The sequence below is a fragment of the Vitis riparia genome, chromosome 15 (assembly GCF_004353265.1).
Source record: "Vitis riparia cultivar Riparia Gloire de Montpellier isolate 1030 chromosome 15, EGFV_Vit.rip_1.0, whole genome shotgun sequence".
NCBI classification, from domain to species: domain Eukaryota; kingdom Viridiplantae; phylum Streptophyta; class Magnoliopsida; order Vitales; family Vitaceae; genus Vitis; species Vitis riparia.
Genome location: NC_048445.1, coordinates 4,668,927 through 4,686,804, shown reverse-complemented (window position 1 = coordinate 4,686,804; position 17,878 = coordinate 4,668,927). Strand labels below are relative to the sequence as shown.

At 34.3% G+C, this 17,878-nt stretch overlaps 3 protein-coding genes and 1 long non-coding RNA gene across 8 annotated transcripts in view; all 4 read left to right on the top strand.

Annotated features, from left to right (window-relative positions):
• Positions 1-683: 683 nt before the first annotated feature.
• On the top strand, positions 684-4,208 carry LOC117932259 (vacuolar protein 8). 5 transcript variants are annotated; one of them, XM_034853410.1, is made up of 4 exons: positions 684-739; positions 1,016-1,108; positions 1,324-1,392; positions 2,326-4,208. In XM_034853410.1, exon 4 carries the CDS (start codon positions 2,356-2,358, stop codon positions 4,036-4,038), a length of 1,683 nt encoding a protein of 560 aa, XP_034709301.1. In that variant the 5' UTR covers positions 684-739; positions 1,016-1,108; positions 1,324-1,392; positions 2,326-2,355; the 3' UTR covers positions 4,039-4,208. The 5 variants fall into 5 exon arrangements, with proteins under 5 accessions (XP_034709301.1, XP_034709299.1, XP_034709300.1 ...); XM_034853408.1 differs by having other exon boundaries at positions 2,311-4,208; XM_034853409.1 differs by having other exon boundaries at positions 1,321-1,392.
• A 255-nt stretch (positions 4,209-4,463) lies between these two features.
• On the top strand, positions 4,464-5,502 carry LOC117932262. The gene is made up of 2 exons (XR_004654126.1): positions 4,464-5,241; positions 5,409-5,502. It is a non-coding gene; the product is annotated as an uncharacterized LOC117932262 (long non-coding RNA).
• A 2,494-nt stretch (positions 5,503-7,996) lies between these two features.
• LOC117932261 (peroxisomal membrane protein 11C) lies at positions 7,997-12,077 on the top strand. The gene is made up of 8 exons (XM_034853416.1): positions 7,997-8,140; positions 10,133-10,342; positions 10,565-10,639; positions 10,723-10,797; positions 10,902-10,982; positions 11,107-11,181; positions 11,291-11,464; positions 11,812-12,077. The coding sequence occupies exons 2-8, from the start codon at positions 10,151-10,153 to the stop codon at positions 11,845-11,847; spliced, it is 708 nt and encodes a 235-aa protein (XP_034709307.1). The 5' UTR covers positions 7,997-8,140; positions 10,133-10,150; the 3' UTR covers positions 11,848-12,077.
• A 108-nt stretch (positions 12,078-12,185) lies between these two features.
• Positions 12,186-17,878, top strand: part of LOC117932257 (probable transcriptional regulator SLK2) — a 6,981-nt gene continuing 1,288 nt past the window's right edge. The window contains exons 1-9 of the mRNA XM_034853406.1: positions 12,186-12,259; positions 14,929-15,633; positions 16,283-16,442; positions 16,589-16,800; positions 16,892-16,960; positions 17,045-17,145; positions 17,401-17,482; positions 17,611-17,680; positions 17,865-17,878. The exon at positions 17,865-17,878 is cut by the window's right edge and continues 1,288 nt beyond it. Coding sequence (XP_034709297.1) covers positions 14,995-15,633; positions 16,283-16,442; positions 16,589-16,800; positions 16,892-16,960; positions 17,045-17,145; positions 17,401-17,482; positions 17,611-17,680; positions 17,865-17,878 — 1,347 coding nt within the window. The 5' untranslated portion in view covers positions 12,186-12,259; positions 14,929-14,994. The remainder of the gene's footprint in view (positions 12,260-14,928; positions 15,634-16,282; positions 16,443-16,588; positions 16,801-16,891; positions 16,961-17,044; positions 17,146-17,400; positions 17,483-17,610; positions 17,681-17,864) is intronic.

The window sequence follows — 17,878 nt, the reverse complement described above, 5'->3', positions numbered from 1 at the left end:
TTTTTTTTAATATAAGGCAACAAATTATAAAAGAAATTAATTATTTTAAAAAATTTAAAATATTGAAATCATTATTATTCCGAATCCTTTTTCATCATTCACTATCATTGAAAAACGTTGAATGAATGGAAACAAAAACAATAAAAATTGATTCAATCAATGAAAACATATAAAAAAATTAATATACGAGAATTCAAAAATTCAAAATATGGGAGTCGTCACAATGATTCCAAAAACACAAGTAGCAATTTCGAGATTTTAGAACCACTTCAAGTGCATTTCCGTAATTCACAGCCCTGCAACTACTTCTCTGCCATGTCTGTTGTTTTCCACGTGGCTCCCCAATCGACCGTTGATGCAACTTTCAAAAAGGAGGTGCCGTACATTTTCATCACACGTGGCCTGAACCCGCCACGTCATCTCCTCGGTAACGCAAAAGGATCGAAAAAAGCACATTCAAATTTCACCCAATCCTAACGGTCGGGTTTTCTGACTCCACCTGATTTACAGCCGTCTGATCCATAATCATGCTCGATATTTAAGCACTCAGTCTCTCTCTACAGCCCTCTCTTTCTCTCTCTACCAGTGAGACAGTAAAATAATAGGCTGTTTTCAGAGGGAATCTGACCACGGACGGACCCTACTACTCACATTGAGAGAGGAGAGATAGATAGAGAGAGAGAGAGAGCTCTAGAGCGAGAGAGAGAAGAAGAAGAAGGTTTGAATTTTGATTGCCAGGGTTAGTTTCAAATGCTTTTGAATCTGTCTTCTAGCGTTAAAGCTCGAATGCCTTCTGGGTTTTGCCAGCCAATGTCTTCTCATCAGAGATTTTCCTGTTTTCTTGTTTTTAAATGTTTTTGACCGTTTAATGTCTCCTTCCCATTTTTTGGACGGACCAACATAGTTTCTGGGCTCTCTTCATTTTCTCTAGAAATATTTGTGGGTTTCTCTTGTTCTCTAGCAATATTTGTGGGTTTCTCTCGTTCTCTAAAAAAAAATATTCTTGGGTTTACAGTGTTCAGAAAGGGATACTGTTTTGCGGAACAAGCTATTGTGTTTGCTTTGTGGGGAAAAAGGGACAAGCTTCTTGTGTTTCTGAGGCTTAAAGGTTGGTCATTGAAGCTGTTCTTGCTTTGCTTTCTTTGATCCCTACTTCAGCTTAAAAAAAAAAGTTCTTTTTTTTTTTCCTCTTTTCCCCCTTTTCTTTGGACTATCAGGGTTTTGCTTATTTTCATTTCACTATCATCTGGATGCTTAACAGAGAGAAATCTATCTCATTGGGAGGTTTTTTGTTGTTTTGTTTTTGTGGTTACTTTACAGCAGAGTGGCATCGTTTGGTGGCTGTGAAAAGTTGGGTGCTTTGAATGTGATAGAAGGACCAAGTAATTTGAGGTATTTTGACTAATTTTTCATATTTATTGCACTCAAATTTCTTATTATTTTTTGTGGGGGTGGTCCATTGACTCCATTTTGATGAATTTTAATACACTCCATAGGAATCCAACTGTAGATAGAGACTCCTATCTTCTCTTCAAAGAAAAGTCTCTCTCTATCTCTCTCCATGAAATACCAGCTTTATTTATGGACTTAAAAAAATGAGAATACAGCTGAGAATCAATCTCACCCTTGTCTCTCCTACAGATCTCAGCCTTTGGATTAGATCAGGTCCAAGTTAACAACCCCTGTAGAGTGAATTTGCTTACCTTATTCCACTATCATTAATTATGATCACATTCTTGAAAAGTAAAGTTGCAGTCTTGAAATGGCTTCACCAAAATGCCCTCCATGGTCCCCCATAATACCCTTCATTTGATGGCCGTTCATGGTTTCATTTCATATGTAAAAAGGGTGTTTTGGTATTTTTAGAAGTATTTGGGCGATGGTTCCTTAATTGGACGGCCTGGTATTACCTGTAAAATAAATTCTCTCACTTTCATAAGCAATTATTGTGGTTTAAATACCTCTGTGCTTTTTAAAATTTTTGAAATTTGTTTTTAAACTTCATATGCATGGAATGATCATAGCTTTGTACAGGACTTGTGGGGCATATTTAGGTACTTCAATATTGCTGGTCGCTTCTTGTTTTCAGCAAATGGGCTTTCTTTGATCTTACAAGATTCTAGAACTCTAGATTTTGGGCCATATGTCTTTTATTATTGTTCTTTTCTTATCGTTTTTGGGTTTTTAATTTATCTTTGATGATTGCAACTGCTCCACTGCTTTTGATTTTATATGGGAAATTCACTTGTTTTCTACACCTCTCTCATTTGGGTCGTCATTTGAATGTTTGGTTTCCCTGAATATCATCAGCTCTTTCTGCCTCAGCCATCAATTTGACCCACCCATACAGAAATCATGGTAGAAGATGGCGGAGATGAGTTTTTGGCTGATAACCAATCAGCAGATAAGTTGTTAGCTCGTGCGCAAGAGCTCGTTCCAGTGGCTCTTGATAATTCCAGGGAGGTTAAGGGGTTCCTGGGTAGATGGAAGATGATAATTTCGAAGTTGGAGCAGATCCCATCATGCTTGTCAGACTTGTCGAGCCATCCTTGCTTCTCGAAGAACACACTCTGTAAGGAGCAATTGCAGGCAGTATTGAGGACTTTGAAAGAAACAATTGAATTGGCGGAGCTATGCATTAAGGAGAAATATGAAGGGAAGCTTCGGATGCAGAGTGATCTTGATGGATTGATTGGGAAATTGGATTTGAATTTGCGGGACTGTGGGCTCTTGGTGAAGACTGGGGTGCTCGGTGAGGCTATGATACCTTTAACTGTGGCTGGTTCATCAGCAGAACCAGAGGCTGGCACTCATTCCAATATAAGGGAGTTTCTTGCCCGCCTTCAGATCGGGCACTTGGAGGCCAAGCATAAAGCTCTTGACAGCCTTGTTGAAGTAATGAAAGAGGATGAGAAGAATGTGTTGGCTGTTCTGGGACGGAGCAACATCGCTGCTTTGGTTCAATTACTCACTGCAACTTCCCCTCGAATCCGGGAGAAGACAGTTACTGTCATATGCTCACTTGCAGAATCAGGGAGTTGTGAGAATTGGCTTGTTTCGGAAGGTGTTCTTCCACCTCTGATAAGGCTTGTTGAGTCTGGTAGTGCTGTTGGTAAAGAGAAGGCCACAATTTCGCTCCAGAGATTATCAATGTCAGCTGAAACAGCCCGTTCAATTGTTGGGCATGGTGGGGTTCGCCCGCTGATTGAGATCTGTCAAACCAGTGATTCTGTCTCACAAGCTGCAGCTGCTAGCACCTTGAAGAATTTATCGGTTGTCCCAGAGGTTCGACAAACCCTCGCTGAAGAAGGGATTATAAAGGTTATGATCAATCTCCTTGATTGTGGAATATTATTAGGATCTAAAGAATATGCTGCAGAATGCTTGCAGAACCTCACTGCAAGCAATGAAAACCTTCGAAGGTCCGTTATTACTGAGGGTGGAGTTCGGAGCCTGTTGGCTTACCTAGACGGTCCCTTGCCCCAAGAATCTGCAGTTGGGGCATTAAGGAATTTGGTGGGCTCAGTTTCTATGGAAGTTTTGGTTTCTCTTGGTTTCCTTCCCCGTTTGGTTCATGTACTTAAATCTGGATCCTTGGGCGCACAGCAAGCTGCTGCATCAGCCATCTGTCGGGTTTGCAGCTCAACAGAAATGAAGAAACTGGTAGGTGAAGCCGGGTGCATTCCTCTGCTTGTGAAGATGCTGGAGGCCAAGACAAACAGTGTAAGAGAGGTCGCTTCACAAGCACTTTCAAGCCTGGTGGCCATTTCACAGAATTGCAAAGAAGTTAAGAGGGGTGATAAAAGTGTGCCAAATTTGGTCCAGTTGCTTGACCCAAGTCCACAAAACACTGCAAAAAAGTATGCCGTTTCCTGCCTCGCAGCTCTCTCTTCAAGTAAGAAATGTAAGAAGCTCATGATCTCATATGGAGCAATTGGGTATCTCAAGAAGCTTAATGAGATGGACATTCCTGGTGCCAAGAAGCTACTTGAGCGATTGGAAAGGGGGAAACTGAGAAGTTTGTTCACCAGAAAATAGAGAGAGATGCAAATGTGTTGTATAATGAAGTATTTTTTTCCCCTCCTATGATCAATGTTTCATTGTCTGTATGAAACAAAGTAATTAATGATTTGATATGGAGTATGCGTAAGCTTGCTAATCTATGAAATCGATGTCTTGTCATTTCTAATATATGTATATATTCTCCATGTTTCTCTGCTCTTCATTTCCTTTATTTTTGTTGCTTGGGGGACTCTCATAAAATCAAACATCTATCTTCTGATCGATGTACTATTTCAATTACCCTGTGTATGGTTTCCAGTTGAGCAACAAGCAACAATTTTTTGCATGCTTCCTATGTTTCTCAAGCTAGAAAGTGAGTCGGTTTCCTGTGCCCATCCTGTGTACATTTTCTGAGATGCCCTTGCAAGGTAAGATGGAAAGGATTTATTCAGTTTCGGTTCCAACAATCCCATATTGATAATGTTGCCATTGTCCTTTTGTTTTGGTAGGTGAAATGGAATCAAAGTCTCTGAAAAGTAGGGTTTGATGCTGCAGAACTACAATGGAAGGTATTTCTAATTCCTTCAAAATGCTACTTTCGGGTCTTTGCTTATTGGAAAGTTATGTTGCCATGTGCATACATGTTGTTGTCTTGAATGCTTACCCGGGAGTGGTATGGAAAGTGTCTTTAAAGTTCTGGATTCCCAAAATCTGTGATGTTTTCTCTACCTCTTACCATGAGTTTGAATTTGCTGAAAATGCTGGATTCTTTTGATTGTTACATTTAGGTTAATACCCTGAGAAAGGAAAAGAGAGAGTCATCAGCCTTGGACGTTAGGTAGAAGATACTTAAATCAAAGAAAAAGATAGTCTCCAACTTTCCCACTAAGTAGACAACAGCCATTTCATTTGCTTAGAAACCAAAAATTTATGGTAAGGATTAGAAGAATTCGAAAATGGCAAACAACATAAGCCATGAGGTCTGGAACTGATGGTTGGGTCTCGTAACCATTGTCTTTGCATCTCCATGCTGATTTCGAGCTGACAGTGTTCTTATCTTCTCATGAATTCATCAATTGTTTCGTAGCAGAGATAAGACGAACTGGGGACGGTTGGTTGTTGAGGATTGTCAAAACATGGATATGTTATTAGTTTTAGTTTGGTGGGTTTTGGAGGTTAAAGCAGATTAAATCATTCCACAGTATTCTTTTCTAAGCTTCTTGGATGAGTAGTATTCTGGTAAGCCATGAATGACATCATTTCATTTCATTTTTTTTTTCCCTTGTAACTGTGATGATCTCTTACTCAAACCCATCTGAATGGTTTGAATCTGAAGCTCTCTACAATTTCCTCATACTCTGGAAATGGTGATGAAGTTTTTAGATTTCCATTTTCCTCCTATGCAGCCAAATATCAGCAGTGAGCTGAAAAACCAACATGATGTCATTGAAGATAGTGTTTGTTATGCAGCATTCAGGTATGGAATGGTTCATTTTCCCAGGGTTCTAGAATCAAATAATGTGTTTTGTTGGGATATTTTGTGGGTTTTTGTTTATAAAAATAAATAATAATAATAATTTCTATATAAAATATAATAACTCTTATACTAAGTTATGTTATTATGTCTTTAAAATTTTTAAAATTTTATATCTCAATTTTTAAAACAGTTTTAGAAAATTATCATCTTTTTAGAGTTAGGTGATCGTTTGTTTTTTTTACTTTTTCCTGAAAGCAATTTGTTTTCGAATTTAAGTTGTTTGATTTTTTTATTTGTTTATGACTTATTATAAACTTTTTACAAAAAGCCAAAATATTTAGATTTTTTTAAATAAAAAAATAACATATTGATTTTTCTTTACTTTTTAATACTCAATAGAAATAAAATATTATAAAAATAAACAACCTAATTTTTTAACTAAGCATTAAGTTTTTATTTAGAATTAAACAAAAAAACAAACACCATTTAAGTCTTTAAAGACTTAAATAATTTTTATGATTTTTTGTTTTTAAAAATAGAAAAAAGAATTATTGTATATGATAAATTTATTTATTTATTATCAATTTTTTTTATATTACTTATTTTGCAAAATAAATTTTTATCATAAAATTAAATTTATGGTTAAAAAAGAATAATTAAATAATATTAAAATTTTTATTTATGAATTTTAAATATTTAATCATGTTAAATTTAAGAAAAATTACATATTATTTTAATATCTAATATTAAAATGCAATATAATTTTTATTTTAAGCAAATATTAGACATTGAAAAAAATGTATATTTATATTTTATATTTTATTTATTTTACAAACTAAATATAATTATAATATAACATATCCAAATTGCATATATTATTTGAGAATTTCATGTTCATTAAATATAATATCGTAATATATGCATATCATTGGTAATGTGATATGATATTTTTGGATATACACAGTATCTTAAGTCAATTTATTGTAATATTATAGTATTAAAAATACCATTGAAAAAAAAATATCGCATATTTGACAAAATTTAGAAGACACTTTTAGGTCTATTTAAGATGAATTTTAGAAGCATAAAGCCCTTTTTAAAACTTAATAACAAGTAACAACTTTCATGTTAGTTTGATTAATTTTGTTTAAATAACTTATGACTTAATATGAAATCTTAGAAAATGTTGCTTTGTGTTGGGAATTTATTTTGACTTATATAATAAGTTTTTTTATATTTAATAAAAATTTTATAAAAAAATATTGTTTTTAAAAAATGGCAACTTAGATTGAAAAATTAGTTAGTTATAATGCGTTTGAACATGTTGTTACTCGAAGTGTTTTTAAGAAAATCATCTATTAAGAGCTAGTTAGGATAGTGATTTTTGGAAACACTATACTTGAAAATTTTCATCATTTAAGTATTAAAAATATTAAAAATATTTTTTATAATTACTTTCAAACATATTTTAAGAGTCCATCCATTTGATAATGATTCTTAGAAGTGTTTTTAATATTTCTAATACATAATTTTTTTTTTTAATTTTTCAAGTATAAAAAATGTTAAAAAGAAAGATAACATTAAAAGTGATTTTTTATATTTTTAAAAGTATTTTTTAGAAGTTTCCAAACATTTAATACTTTTTCAAAAACAAAAATTGGAGATATGCAAATACTAAGAAAATGCCTTCAAACAATAAAAATTTTGCATGAAAAGTTAGATTTTTGTTTTCTTGTATTTAAAACTAAGAATTATTATATGGGTTATTTGATTAAAAGGGTTATTGAAAAACTAATTTTAGAAATTTGACCCTTTATTTTTTATTTTTTAAATAGACATGTAAATACATAGTAAAAAATATTCATATAAAAAATGGGTTACTCTTCGTACAAAAACACGATAATGGTTAAATTCGATGATTATTTTATCCATTTTAATTAATTTATTTTACTTATTTTAAATTTTAAAACAAAAAAATAATAAAAAAAGTTGAAAGAAAAAAAAAATATTATATATTGTTTTAAACTTATTTTATTATTTTTTAAATTTTTATATAAAATCTAAATAATTAAAAAATCATAATTTTTTAATTATTTAGATTTTATATATATATATATATATATATATATATATTTTTTTTTTTCCGTAATAAAATCAAATATAATATTAATTGTGGTTGCATCCAATGGGCCAGGGCACGTGTAAGCGTAACTGATTTGGCTCGAACTTCCAAACAAGAGGTAAACTACTTATTATAAAAAAATACACCATAAAGTATTCTAGCATTCTCTTCTGACCGTCGGATTGAATTAGATGGTGGTGATAATAAGAAGTGCAGGCCGCAGGATGAGACTAGGCTGACGTGTGATGTTTATCCATATGCGATATGATCTGGACTCAATAGTCATGGTGGTGACCTGAGTACTCTCGCAACCAACCAGACCCCAAAGGCAATTAAAGTATATATAAATTTTTCCTTAAAATGAATTATGGAATTTGTGTTTGTTTTGTATCGGGAAAAAAGAGAGGACCAAACACGCCCTTATCAGGGTCTATCAAAGAAAGGAGGAAGAGTCTGTGAAGAGACAGACAAGTGCTTAGCTGAGACCTGAGGCTCTCTCTGGTTGTGGCTTTCGAGGCATCATCTAGGCACTCTTTTCGGTACTCCTCTCTCTCTCTCTCTCTCTCTCTCTCTTAAATCCCTTTCTCTACGATTCTTTCTCTATTTCTCTTTTTCTGCGTTTTGGGAATTCTTTCGAACCCTAATTTTTTTATCATCAGGTGTGCATGAAAAGCGATCCTTTTGCCATCGTTGTCTGTTTTTGAATCTGTCGTGAATAGGATTTGATGTTGTTCATTTTTATTTTGGGGTAATCCTTGTGTGAAAGATTTGATTATTTGATTGGTTTTCTTCATTTCAGGTGGAATTGGCTGATTAAGTTTTGCATAAATTGATGCATTCGTCAATTTTACTGTTATATTTTTGGCTGCTGTTTGGATGCTGGGAAAATGGAAGAGATGAAATTGAAATTAAATTTTGGGGTCTTGTGTTTTATTTTGTGTTGGTTTTGAGAAAAAAAAAAGGTTAATCATCTAAGCCCAACTGTTGTATTAGCGGTTGAGAAGGGTTGAATGATGAAATGGCTGAGAGTTAAAATTTAAATTCCTTCACTTACGATGAAAGAGAGTGGTGGCGGCTTGAGACAGGGTTTTTGTTGAAAATTTTCTTCTTCTTCTTTCTTTTATTTTTATTTTTATTTTTTATTTTTTTATTTAATATTTGTGTTTTCTCCTATGTTGCTGTTTCAGTTTGTCTTTGAACAAAGTGACGGTGTCTGGGTTCCTCCTTTTTATTATTATTATTTTTTTAAATTCTAAGATTCTGAATTGAACTGAGATGAGTAATATGTTTTCCTTGCGAATTAGCATGATACCTAGAAAAAACGAGGGTTGTTGAGATGATGTTTGCTAATTGAACATGTTTGAGTGGTAATACTAGAAAAGGTGGAATAAGTAACAATCGGATTCTGAAGGAGTTAAGAGGTGGGATCAATTCAAGGTAATGATGCGGGAAAGTATCTAACATGATGTGGTCATTTGCATTGGAGACCGTCTGATGCACCAATAAAAAAAAGTGGTTTGATTTAGATTGAAGGAGGGATGAGAGTAGAGGAAGCCCAAGAACAGCATAAGTTAACATGGGGAGAAAACACATGATTTCATTTGATTTAACGGAGTATGCCTTTAGCAGAGCCAAATGGCAATGGGGGATTTGTGTATCCAAGCTGAAATAGTTGGGATTTAAGGATTTTCTGAGTTGGGTAATAGTCAATTTCATTGATTTGTTGTCAATCTTTGGGGGCAATGTTGGAGAGAGTAAAATTGCAGATAGCTTGAACATCGTGCTCATGTATGATGGTATATTTGTACTTTGGCAAACTTCTATTTACTTCAAGTTTTCATGAATAGCTGAGTTTGATCTAGAAAATGGATCAATGTGGTGTGTGTTGCACCAGTACACTGAAATGTGGCATGATGGAGTAGGTTCATTTAGAGTATTTATTTAGAATACAATAAACAATCTCAAATAAAAGATCAGTTTGCTTTTTCCATTAGTAAAAAGTGGATTAATAAAACATTTTATTTAAAATGCAACTGTCTGTTCTATTATATTTCAATTTGTTACTTTTGATATATTTTACTTCTCAAAATGATTGTGAAGGAGAGTGATTCTTTTGATTGTTAGTTATGTTGTGGGAATGGGAGTAAACCATGATTTGGAATATGTTATTTGGACCATAAATAACTAGGCTATTAGCATTTTTTCTGTACCCTGCTTTGTCTAATGCTGCAGTTTGAATTGCATGGAACTATTGCTTACTCTTAAGAGTAGCTTTGATTGTATATCTGATTTTGGCAACAAGTTGACTTCGTGCTAGCTTCATTTGATTTGGACAATAAATATCATTTTATTTATTGGCGAGAAAGCATGATTTTTCATTTGGTTCTTATTTTAATTTTTTACTGTTGTTGCTTTGGTCAATGTAATTTTTTCTACATGTGTATTTTGTTTGTTTAATGTGACATTATAACCTCATTATGTTATTTTTTTGCTTTTCTCTTGAAATGAAGGCTGATGTTTTGACTTAGCAGGTGAATTTAGGTTAGAAGATGAGTACTCTGGATGCAACTCGAGCAGAACTCGGTCTTGTAATTTTGTATTTGAACAAAGCTGAAGCTAGGGACAAGATATGCAGGGCAATACAATATGGTTCGAAATTTTTGAGTGATGGACAGCCTGGTACTGCCCAAAATGTCGACAAATCAACCAGCTTGGCACGGAAAGTTTTCCGTCTTTTTAAGGTTGGGTGATACCGTACATTGTGGTGTAAAACTTTGATCTATATACATGTGTGTGTGTATACATATATATATATATTACCCTTGTCTCCTGTTTCTGTTGGCTTCTCCATTGTATACATGAGCATAGGGGGCACCCTTAGTGCATTAAAAAAAAATCTGATGTTGAACTTGCATTAAATCATTATTATTCTAACGTTTTATGTTTCGTCCTTCTGATTGCAGTTTGTCAATGACCTACACGCTCTTATTAGTCCAGCTCCTCAAGGGACTCCTCTTCCACTTGTTTTGTTGGGAAAGGTAAATTTTTGCTGATTAAATGTTTCTTTAACAATCTTCTGATTCTTTTTGTGTCTTTCTAAACATTGTGTTTGTTGCGAAAGTCCAAAAATGCGTTATTATCCACTTTCTTGTTTCTTGATCAAATCGTGTGGCTTGGTAGGTCAGGCATCTATAAGGTTCGTTTTGCACCTCGCTTAGCTAATTTCATACATTCTTTAAATTGGTTTCTGTGAGAAATATTCTCCAGAAGAAACTTGAAGCATTTGTTGATTGTAACTAGAACAAAGAACGAGCTGAGCAAATTGGCAGGATATCTCTTTTCTGTTGGATGGGTTCATCAATTTGCGCAACCTTGGTTGAGGTTTGTTGTTTTCAAACTTTTCTCAACAATTAAACTTGTATATGCTAATTTTTCTCCCTGATTTCTTTTACTAGTTTTTGATATTTTATTTTGATGTGTTCCCCCTCCCCCCTCTTTATTTCAGCTTGGGGAACTTGGAAGGCTTTCTGCATCAATGAAGAAGTTAGAGAAGGAGCTTAAGGGTAGTGATAAATATCAAGTATGTTTACTGTATGCTCTTATGGTTGGTAGACTAGAAAAGTTTTTCCTTCCTTCCTTCCACTTCTATTGTGCATTGATCATCTATGGTCTTGGTATTATGACACCAGAATGAGCAGTACCGCAGTAAAGTCGAAAAATCAAATGCTCGGTCACTGGCCTTAGTTAAAGCAGTTATGGATACAGTGGTTGCTGTGGGGCTGCTTCAATTGGCACCAAAGAAAGTTACTCCTCGTGTGACAGGGGGCTTCGGATTTGTTAGCTCCCTCATCTCTTGCTATCAGGTGCTTGCCAGTCCTATGCCACTAATCTTTATATAATACCCCCTTTACTTTAATTCTGATTAGGTATTGCATAGTCAGTGTATTAAATATGATATCAGTAGACAAAAAAAATGCATAAAGCTCAATTAAAAAAATAAAATCTCAAAATGAAAAAGATGGATTCAACAATGTATTTTAAGTGGGGAAAAGCAAGGCACGATAACCTTTTCACTCATCCTACTTTTCCTAGAAAATGGATGGGGCTGTGGGGTAGCATTAGGCTTTTAATTTTCATTGCAAATCATGGGTGAGAATGAAAATTTTTGGGGCTTTTTGCTAATAAGACTACTTGTGTTTCTGTTATGCAGCTGCTTCCCTCACCACCAAAATCCAAGACATCCTGAAGGATTAAAGCCAAATCTGCAGGAAGCAGGCTTCATTGTCATTAAATAATCAGTGCTCTGGTAGGTGTCAATGGTTGGTGTCAATTTCCGAATTAGTTGGGACACATTGGAATTTATCCTAAATGTATCACCTCTGTTATCACAGTTGATTATTCTGCTTCCCCTCTCCAGTAGTAATAATATACAAGCAAAAACTCCTTTGTTATCATATTTCACTATTAGCAGGTGTTGTTACCCAGCCCATTGTTTTTCTCTCATGCAATAATTCCAATGGATTTCACTTGTTACTGGGTTTTTACATTCCAGGAGAATGGAGACTGTTACTGGGTTTTCTGCTTCGATCAGTGAATAAATGAATTGTTTCTGGAATTCAATGTGAGCGCACAGAGATTGATTTGATTGGTAGTTTCAGGTTGGCATATACTCATCTATTACTTTTAGAATATACAGTCTCCTTTGCAAATGTAGGCGAATTAATTAATTGGGCTAAAATAATGTAAACTAAATAAAAAATAACGAAGGAGCTATTTTGTGAGGAAGGTATGCATGATCCAGATAAAAGGAAGTTAAGCAAATATTTTTGCAAGTGTAGAAGAGGCCGAATCTGGTCTGTTTCCAGGAAACCAAACTAGTATGTGACATGACTGTAGGGGTTGTGACTTGTGAGAAGCTTGGGGATGGAGAGGAACCTAGAGTGGGCTCCTTTGGACACTAAGGGGATAACGGGAGGAATCTTGTTCATGTGGGGACTCCAAGGTTTTGGAGCAGTTGAGCATGGAAGTGGGTTCCTTCTCCATTTCTCTTCCTTGGCCGCAATTACAGAGAGAAGGGAGATGTGGGAGGAGTTCGTCTCAGTTAGAGCCCTGGTGCTTAGGAGGTGACTTCAATGTGGTATGCCTTTTAGTTGAAAAAGGGAATTATAGTTGGATGTCTTCAACGATGAAGGAGTTTTTGGGTTTCATAGATGAGTTTGATTTGGTGGATCTGTGTCTAGGAGGTGGTGCTTTCACTTGATTTGGTGGATAACGGTTAGATTGTTTTGTATTCTCTGTTGATTGGGGGACCATTTTTTAGGTGTAGCTCCACAATTGTTGCCAAGGCCAGTTTCCGACCATCATCCTATTTCCCTAGTGTGTGGGGGAGAAAGAAAAGGTAAAAGCTGAAAATATATGGTTAAAGGTGGAAGGGATCGAGGATTTGATTAAGAATCAGTAACAAAAGTATGAATTTAGGGTTAGTATAATATAACTTTTGTTTTTCTTTTTTACTTAATTCTAAATGGAATTTAAAACAAAATGCAAATAAAATAGCGTTTAATAGTATTAAGTATTCTTTTGTTTATTTTTTTAATAATTTATTTTTATTAAGTATTAAAAAGTAAAAAGAAAAAGTCAATAAATTAATTTTACTATGATAATAAAGTTAAAATATTTTATTTTTGCTATTCGATACAAAATTTGAAAAATAATTAATAAATGAATAAAAAGTTTAAAATAAATAACTTAAAATTGGAAAGTAAATTATTTTAAGTAAAAAGTTAAAAAATCATCCATCCGTTGGGATTGTTTTTAAATTTTTTATAAATTTAAAATACATTCAAATTTAAATGCAATCCGAGTCTACTAGCTTGTCCCTGTAGACCAGCTTATCCAAATTTCCAAACGATTTCTATACTGTCTCTCACCTGTCACACCCGGTAACTCTCCTCCTGCCCAACTTCATTCTTCCAAAATTTTAATACACAAAGTATTTTAATATTCATAGATAAAGTAGTCTTTGCTACCCATAAATGATCGGCTTTTGGAGAATGTTGACATCCTTAGTCATTCCTGCTGACGGCGCTAACAGTTTTCTTATCTAAATTTTCTTCCATTTTTCTTTCCGTTCGTTTGTTTGATGAGAAAATTTGCAATAATGAAAATTAAATAATTTTATATTTTATATTTTATTCCGCCTTTGTTCCAAATGATTAAAACCTTGCCAAACAAGTCAAATAATTTAGGTCTGCGTTTTCTATCTCGATTTTGTTCTTGGATTGATATGGATATTGATTTAGTGTTTTGTTAAGTTGAATTGATTATAATTTAAATAATTAATCATTTTTTCCTTTTTTTATAATTTCTGATTTATGATTTTAGTGATTTTCAGTTATATTAATACTCCAAAGTTAAGTTTATGTTATATAAGTATTTGAAATGAATGTTGGAGAATTTGATAAATTTAAAATATTACTTCATTTTTTTTCTTCCTTCTTTTCACGATATCCAAACAAAAGAAAATAACCTTTTTTTTTCTTTTAAGTCAAGTGATGTTCTTAAGCAATTTTTAAGTCAAAAATTAAATTAAAAGTAAAATTATTCTTCCCGTTGAACTGTCATTTAAATAATTCATCACAGTTAAGAAAAAATTATTTTAATATTTTTTCAAAATAATTTAAAGAATTCATAATCAGTCTTTGGCATAAACGGTCTTTTCACGTGGCATATTATGTATTTTTTTTTTTATTAAAAAAAGGCAAATAAAATTAAAAATATGAAACAGTTTTTGTGAATTGGAAGTCTAAATGCTTATAAATGACAACAACTACATTAGAATTTGGATTCAAAATCAACTTATTATTCCACTAAAACAAATAATCACATCAAAAATTAAATCCAATAAGGGCCTGACATGTGTCCCTACATCAAGTTTCTATTTGGTCTTCTACCCGCCACATTCAGTAACTCCCCTTCCCTAAACTTACACATATATAAGAGTTTCGTTCTTCCAAAATTTTAGTAAACCAAGTCTTATATCTTTAGAGGTTAGTTTCTCTTAAGTCTTATCTAAATTTTGTTTTATTTTCCTTCCCGTTTGTTTGTTTGTTTGTTGAGAAAATTTGAAAATGTGAGAAAAATAAATTCAAATTTCATGCTTTATACTTTTTTTTTTTTTGGTTCCAAATAGTGTTAATCTTGCCGACCAAATCAAATAATTTAGGTTTGAGTTCTCTAATTTTCTTCATCGTCGATCAAAGTAGATTTTTTTTTATTTTTAAAATAATGTTTTTGCATTCCTTGTCAATCTGATCTATGAAATCAGTTTTTCGGGTGACGATGCTTCTGCAACGAGCTTGAAAGTTTCAGTCTTTTTCTCTTCTTCCTCGATATGGAGACGAATCCTCACCACTTCCAACAGAACCCCGACAATCCCCCACCTTCTCCGTTACCACCTCGTCCCTCCCCTGAATCAAACAATAATGTAGCCCCGACGCAGCCGGCCCAGCAGCAGAACCTGAAAAGACCCTCAGAATCAAACCGGGTTTCCGTCACTACTGGCATTCCGCCCTTACCCAACTCCTCCAATAATTCAGGAAGAAAGCGAAGAACCAAGAAATCTAAATCCGCGCAACAAGATATTTTACTCCAGCCGCAATACGCGCCGCAAATTCCGCAAAATCGGTTGCTGCTGCAGCAGCAGCAGGATCAGTTGCGACAGATGCAGCAAAATCAGTTGCTGCTGCTGCAGCAGCAGGAACAGTTGCGACAAATGCAGCAAAATCAGTTGCTGTTACAGCGGCAGGAACAGTTGCGACAGATGCAGCAAAATCAGTTGCTGCTGCAGCAGCGGCGGTTGTCGCCACAGCCCATGCAGCAAAGGCAGTGGCCCCAGCCACAGCCCCAACAGCAACGCAGCCCACAGATGATGCAGCAGTATATGAGGCAAAGTAACATGCAGCGAAATCAGGGACATTCGTACTCAGATTTTCTGATGGAGGTCATGCACTATCAATGGGCAAAGCCACAGGTGAGTTTATATATGGTTCATTTCTACACAATTTTGCTTTGGATTATATTCAATATTTATGTAACACAGAATCCATTATTCGTCTTATGTTTCTTGATATAATATAAGTTTTAATTCATTTTTTTGTTGAATCGTAATTTTTTATATTTATAGAAAAAACATCATTAATCAAGTGATGTTAACTCAAATCCATCCCTTTGAATTCCGAGTTATATTATATATGAGATGTGATGTCCCACATCGAATAATAAGAAAAAAAGTTCTTAGTACTAAATATACGTAGATGACGGGGTTTTAAAACTGTGATACCTCTTTGGACTTAGAGCAAATTATATCTATACGGTTGAGTTCCGTTGTATTTTGATTTATTTATTATTCACTATGAAATTAACTGGAAAGACAATAAATTTAAAAAAAATGAAAAAGAAAAACTATTAAAAATCTTTTTCCCATTGCGAAACAATATTTTTGTTTCCAAAAGAAAAAGGAGAAAAGGGGTGAACTCTTAGGTTATGTTTGGTTCCCGGAAAATTTGAGGGAAAAAAAATACAAAGGAAAAGTAGAAGGAAAGAAAAAATGAAAGAAAATTCACCAACTCATCATTCACATATTATGTATTTAACATGGTTGTTGTTGTGTGTATTTATAGAACAATAGCATTGGATTTTGGAGGCAATATGTAGCAAAATACTATGACTCGAAAGCTAAGGAGAGGTTGTGCCTATCAAAGTGCAACGATAATGGAATATGTTTCTGGGATGATACAAAGCGGTGTGGTCTTTGTGGTTGGAAACCAGAAAGAGTCTTTGGTAAGCATTTGTTAATTTCTTCTGTAAATTGTAACCAATTTGTGTAGTTAGAATTTTAAACCATGTATATATATATGTTGATTGGAATTGGTTTAGTTTGATGTCACTTCAAGTATATGATTTGTTTCTTGTCTTTCCACTAATAGAGGTGAGTTTTGAAGAGCTCCCGGAGAGACTTAGAGTCAAATTTGAGATAATGGAGGGTGAACGACTGGATATGGGCGTGGCAGAGGAACATAAAACAGTGCCTGGTTTAACAATTTTGCTGTGTCCAAAAGCAACTCAACGAAGCATATATGGACGAGAAAGTGTTGTTCATGAGGGACTACTTCGAATTGGAATTACTGATCAATGGAAGGTATAGTGTCATATTTTATAAGGGTATGCTGTATGTGTGATTGGTATGTAATTGTGAGTTCTAATACCTTGACTTCATATTGTTATTGTAGATATTGTCTTGGGAGTTTTGTGTCAGCCAAAGAGAAGCTTTTGTGTCATTCCCACCACTCTCCTTTCGGGTACCAACTGTACTTTGCTTTCTTTTAAAAATGTTACAAACACTTGGGAACTTGAACTCATAGAAGGCATGCTTTCTTCTACAGGTGAACAACTGGCTTGGGATAGGAGAAATGCTTCGGAGGCCTGAAGCTAGAAATGTACGAGCTGAGAGCCCAGAAGAAGGTTTACAAAGAAACAACCACATGTGGGTCAACCTATCCATAACTGCGCTTGCTTTCCTTTTTCGGCTGGCAAACTTTATTTCATTAGATGAGGCTGTATCACATTGAAGATTGCTGATATTTTTTCATGCATATGACATTAGTAGAATGCATTCCACAGTCAATAATGCATTAGATAGCCTTAATGGGGATGGACTTAATATAAACCAATAATATGCCTCCATGGTCACCTGCCTGGTCAATCATGCTCTGTTCTTGTGGTGTTTGATTTATAACAGGGTACAGGACACGAATATCGGGTTCTTGACGTTCCAAACGGGTAATAACTTGGACTTTTCGCAAAATTGCCCATGCCCCAAGGTAAAATCTGGTCATGTTTGTTTGTTTGCTTGGCCCTTTTTATTTTTTGAACCTGAGTGTTACTCTATATAACAATATTTTGTGTTGCATTGTCATCGTGTTTATGTGATTTCTAAAATTGTTAACAGGTAGAGAAGGCTTGTGATAGCATGGAAGGCTTTATGGATTTCAGCATGCAGAGAAAACTCGATCCAATTGGTATGATGCCACTACTTTTAATGTTTGAATATTCTTGTGCAACTCAGTTTGAGCACAAGATGTTTTTGTAATTTGCTTCAAGGAATGATGTTCGTTAATCTAAGGTTTTTCCCTTCCTTGAGCTTTCCACTCGATTCTTTTTTAGCCTTCAAGTAGCAGAATTCATTCTTTCATTGTACTGCAGGCTTGCAGAATTCC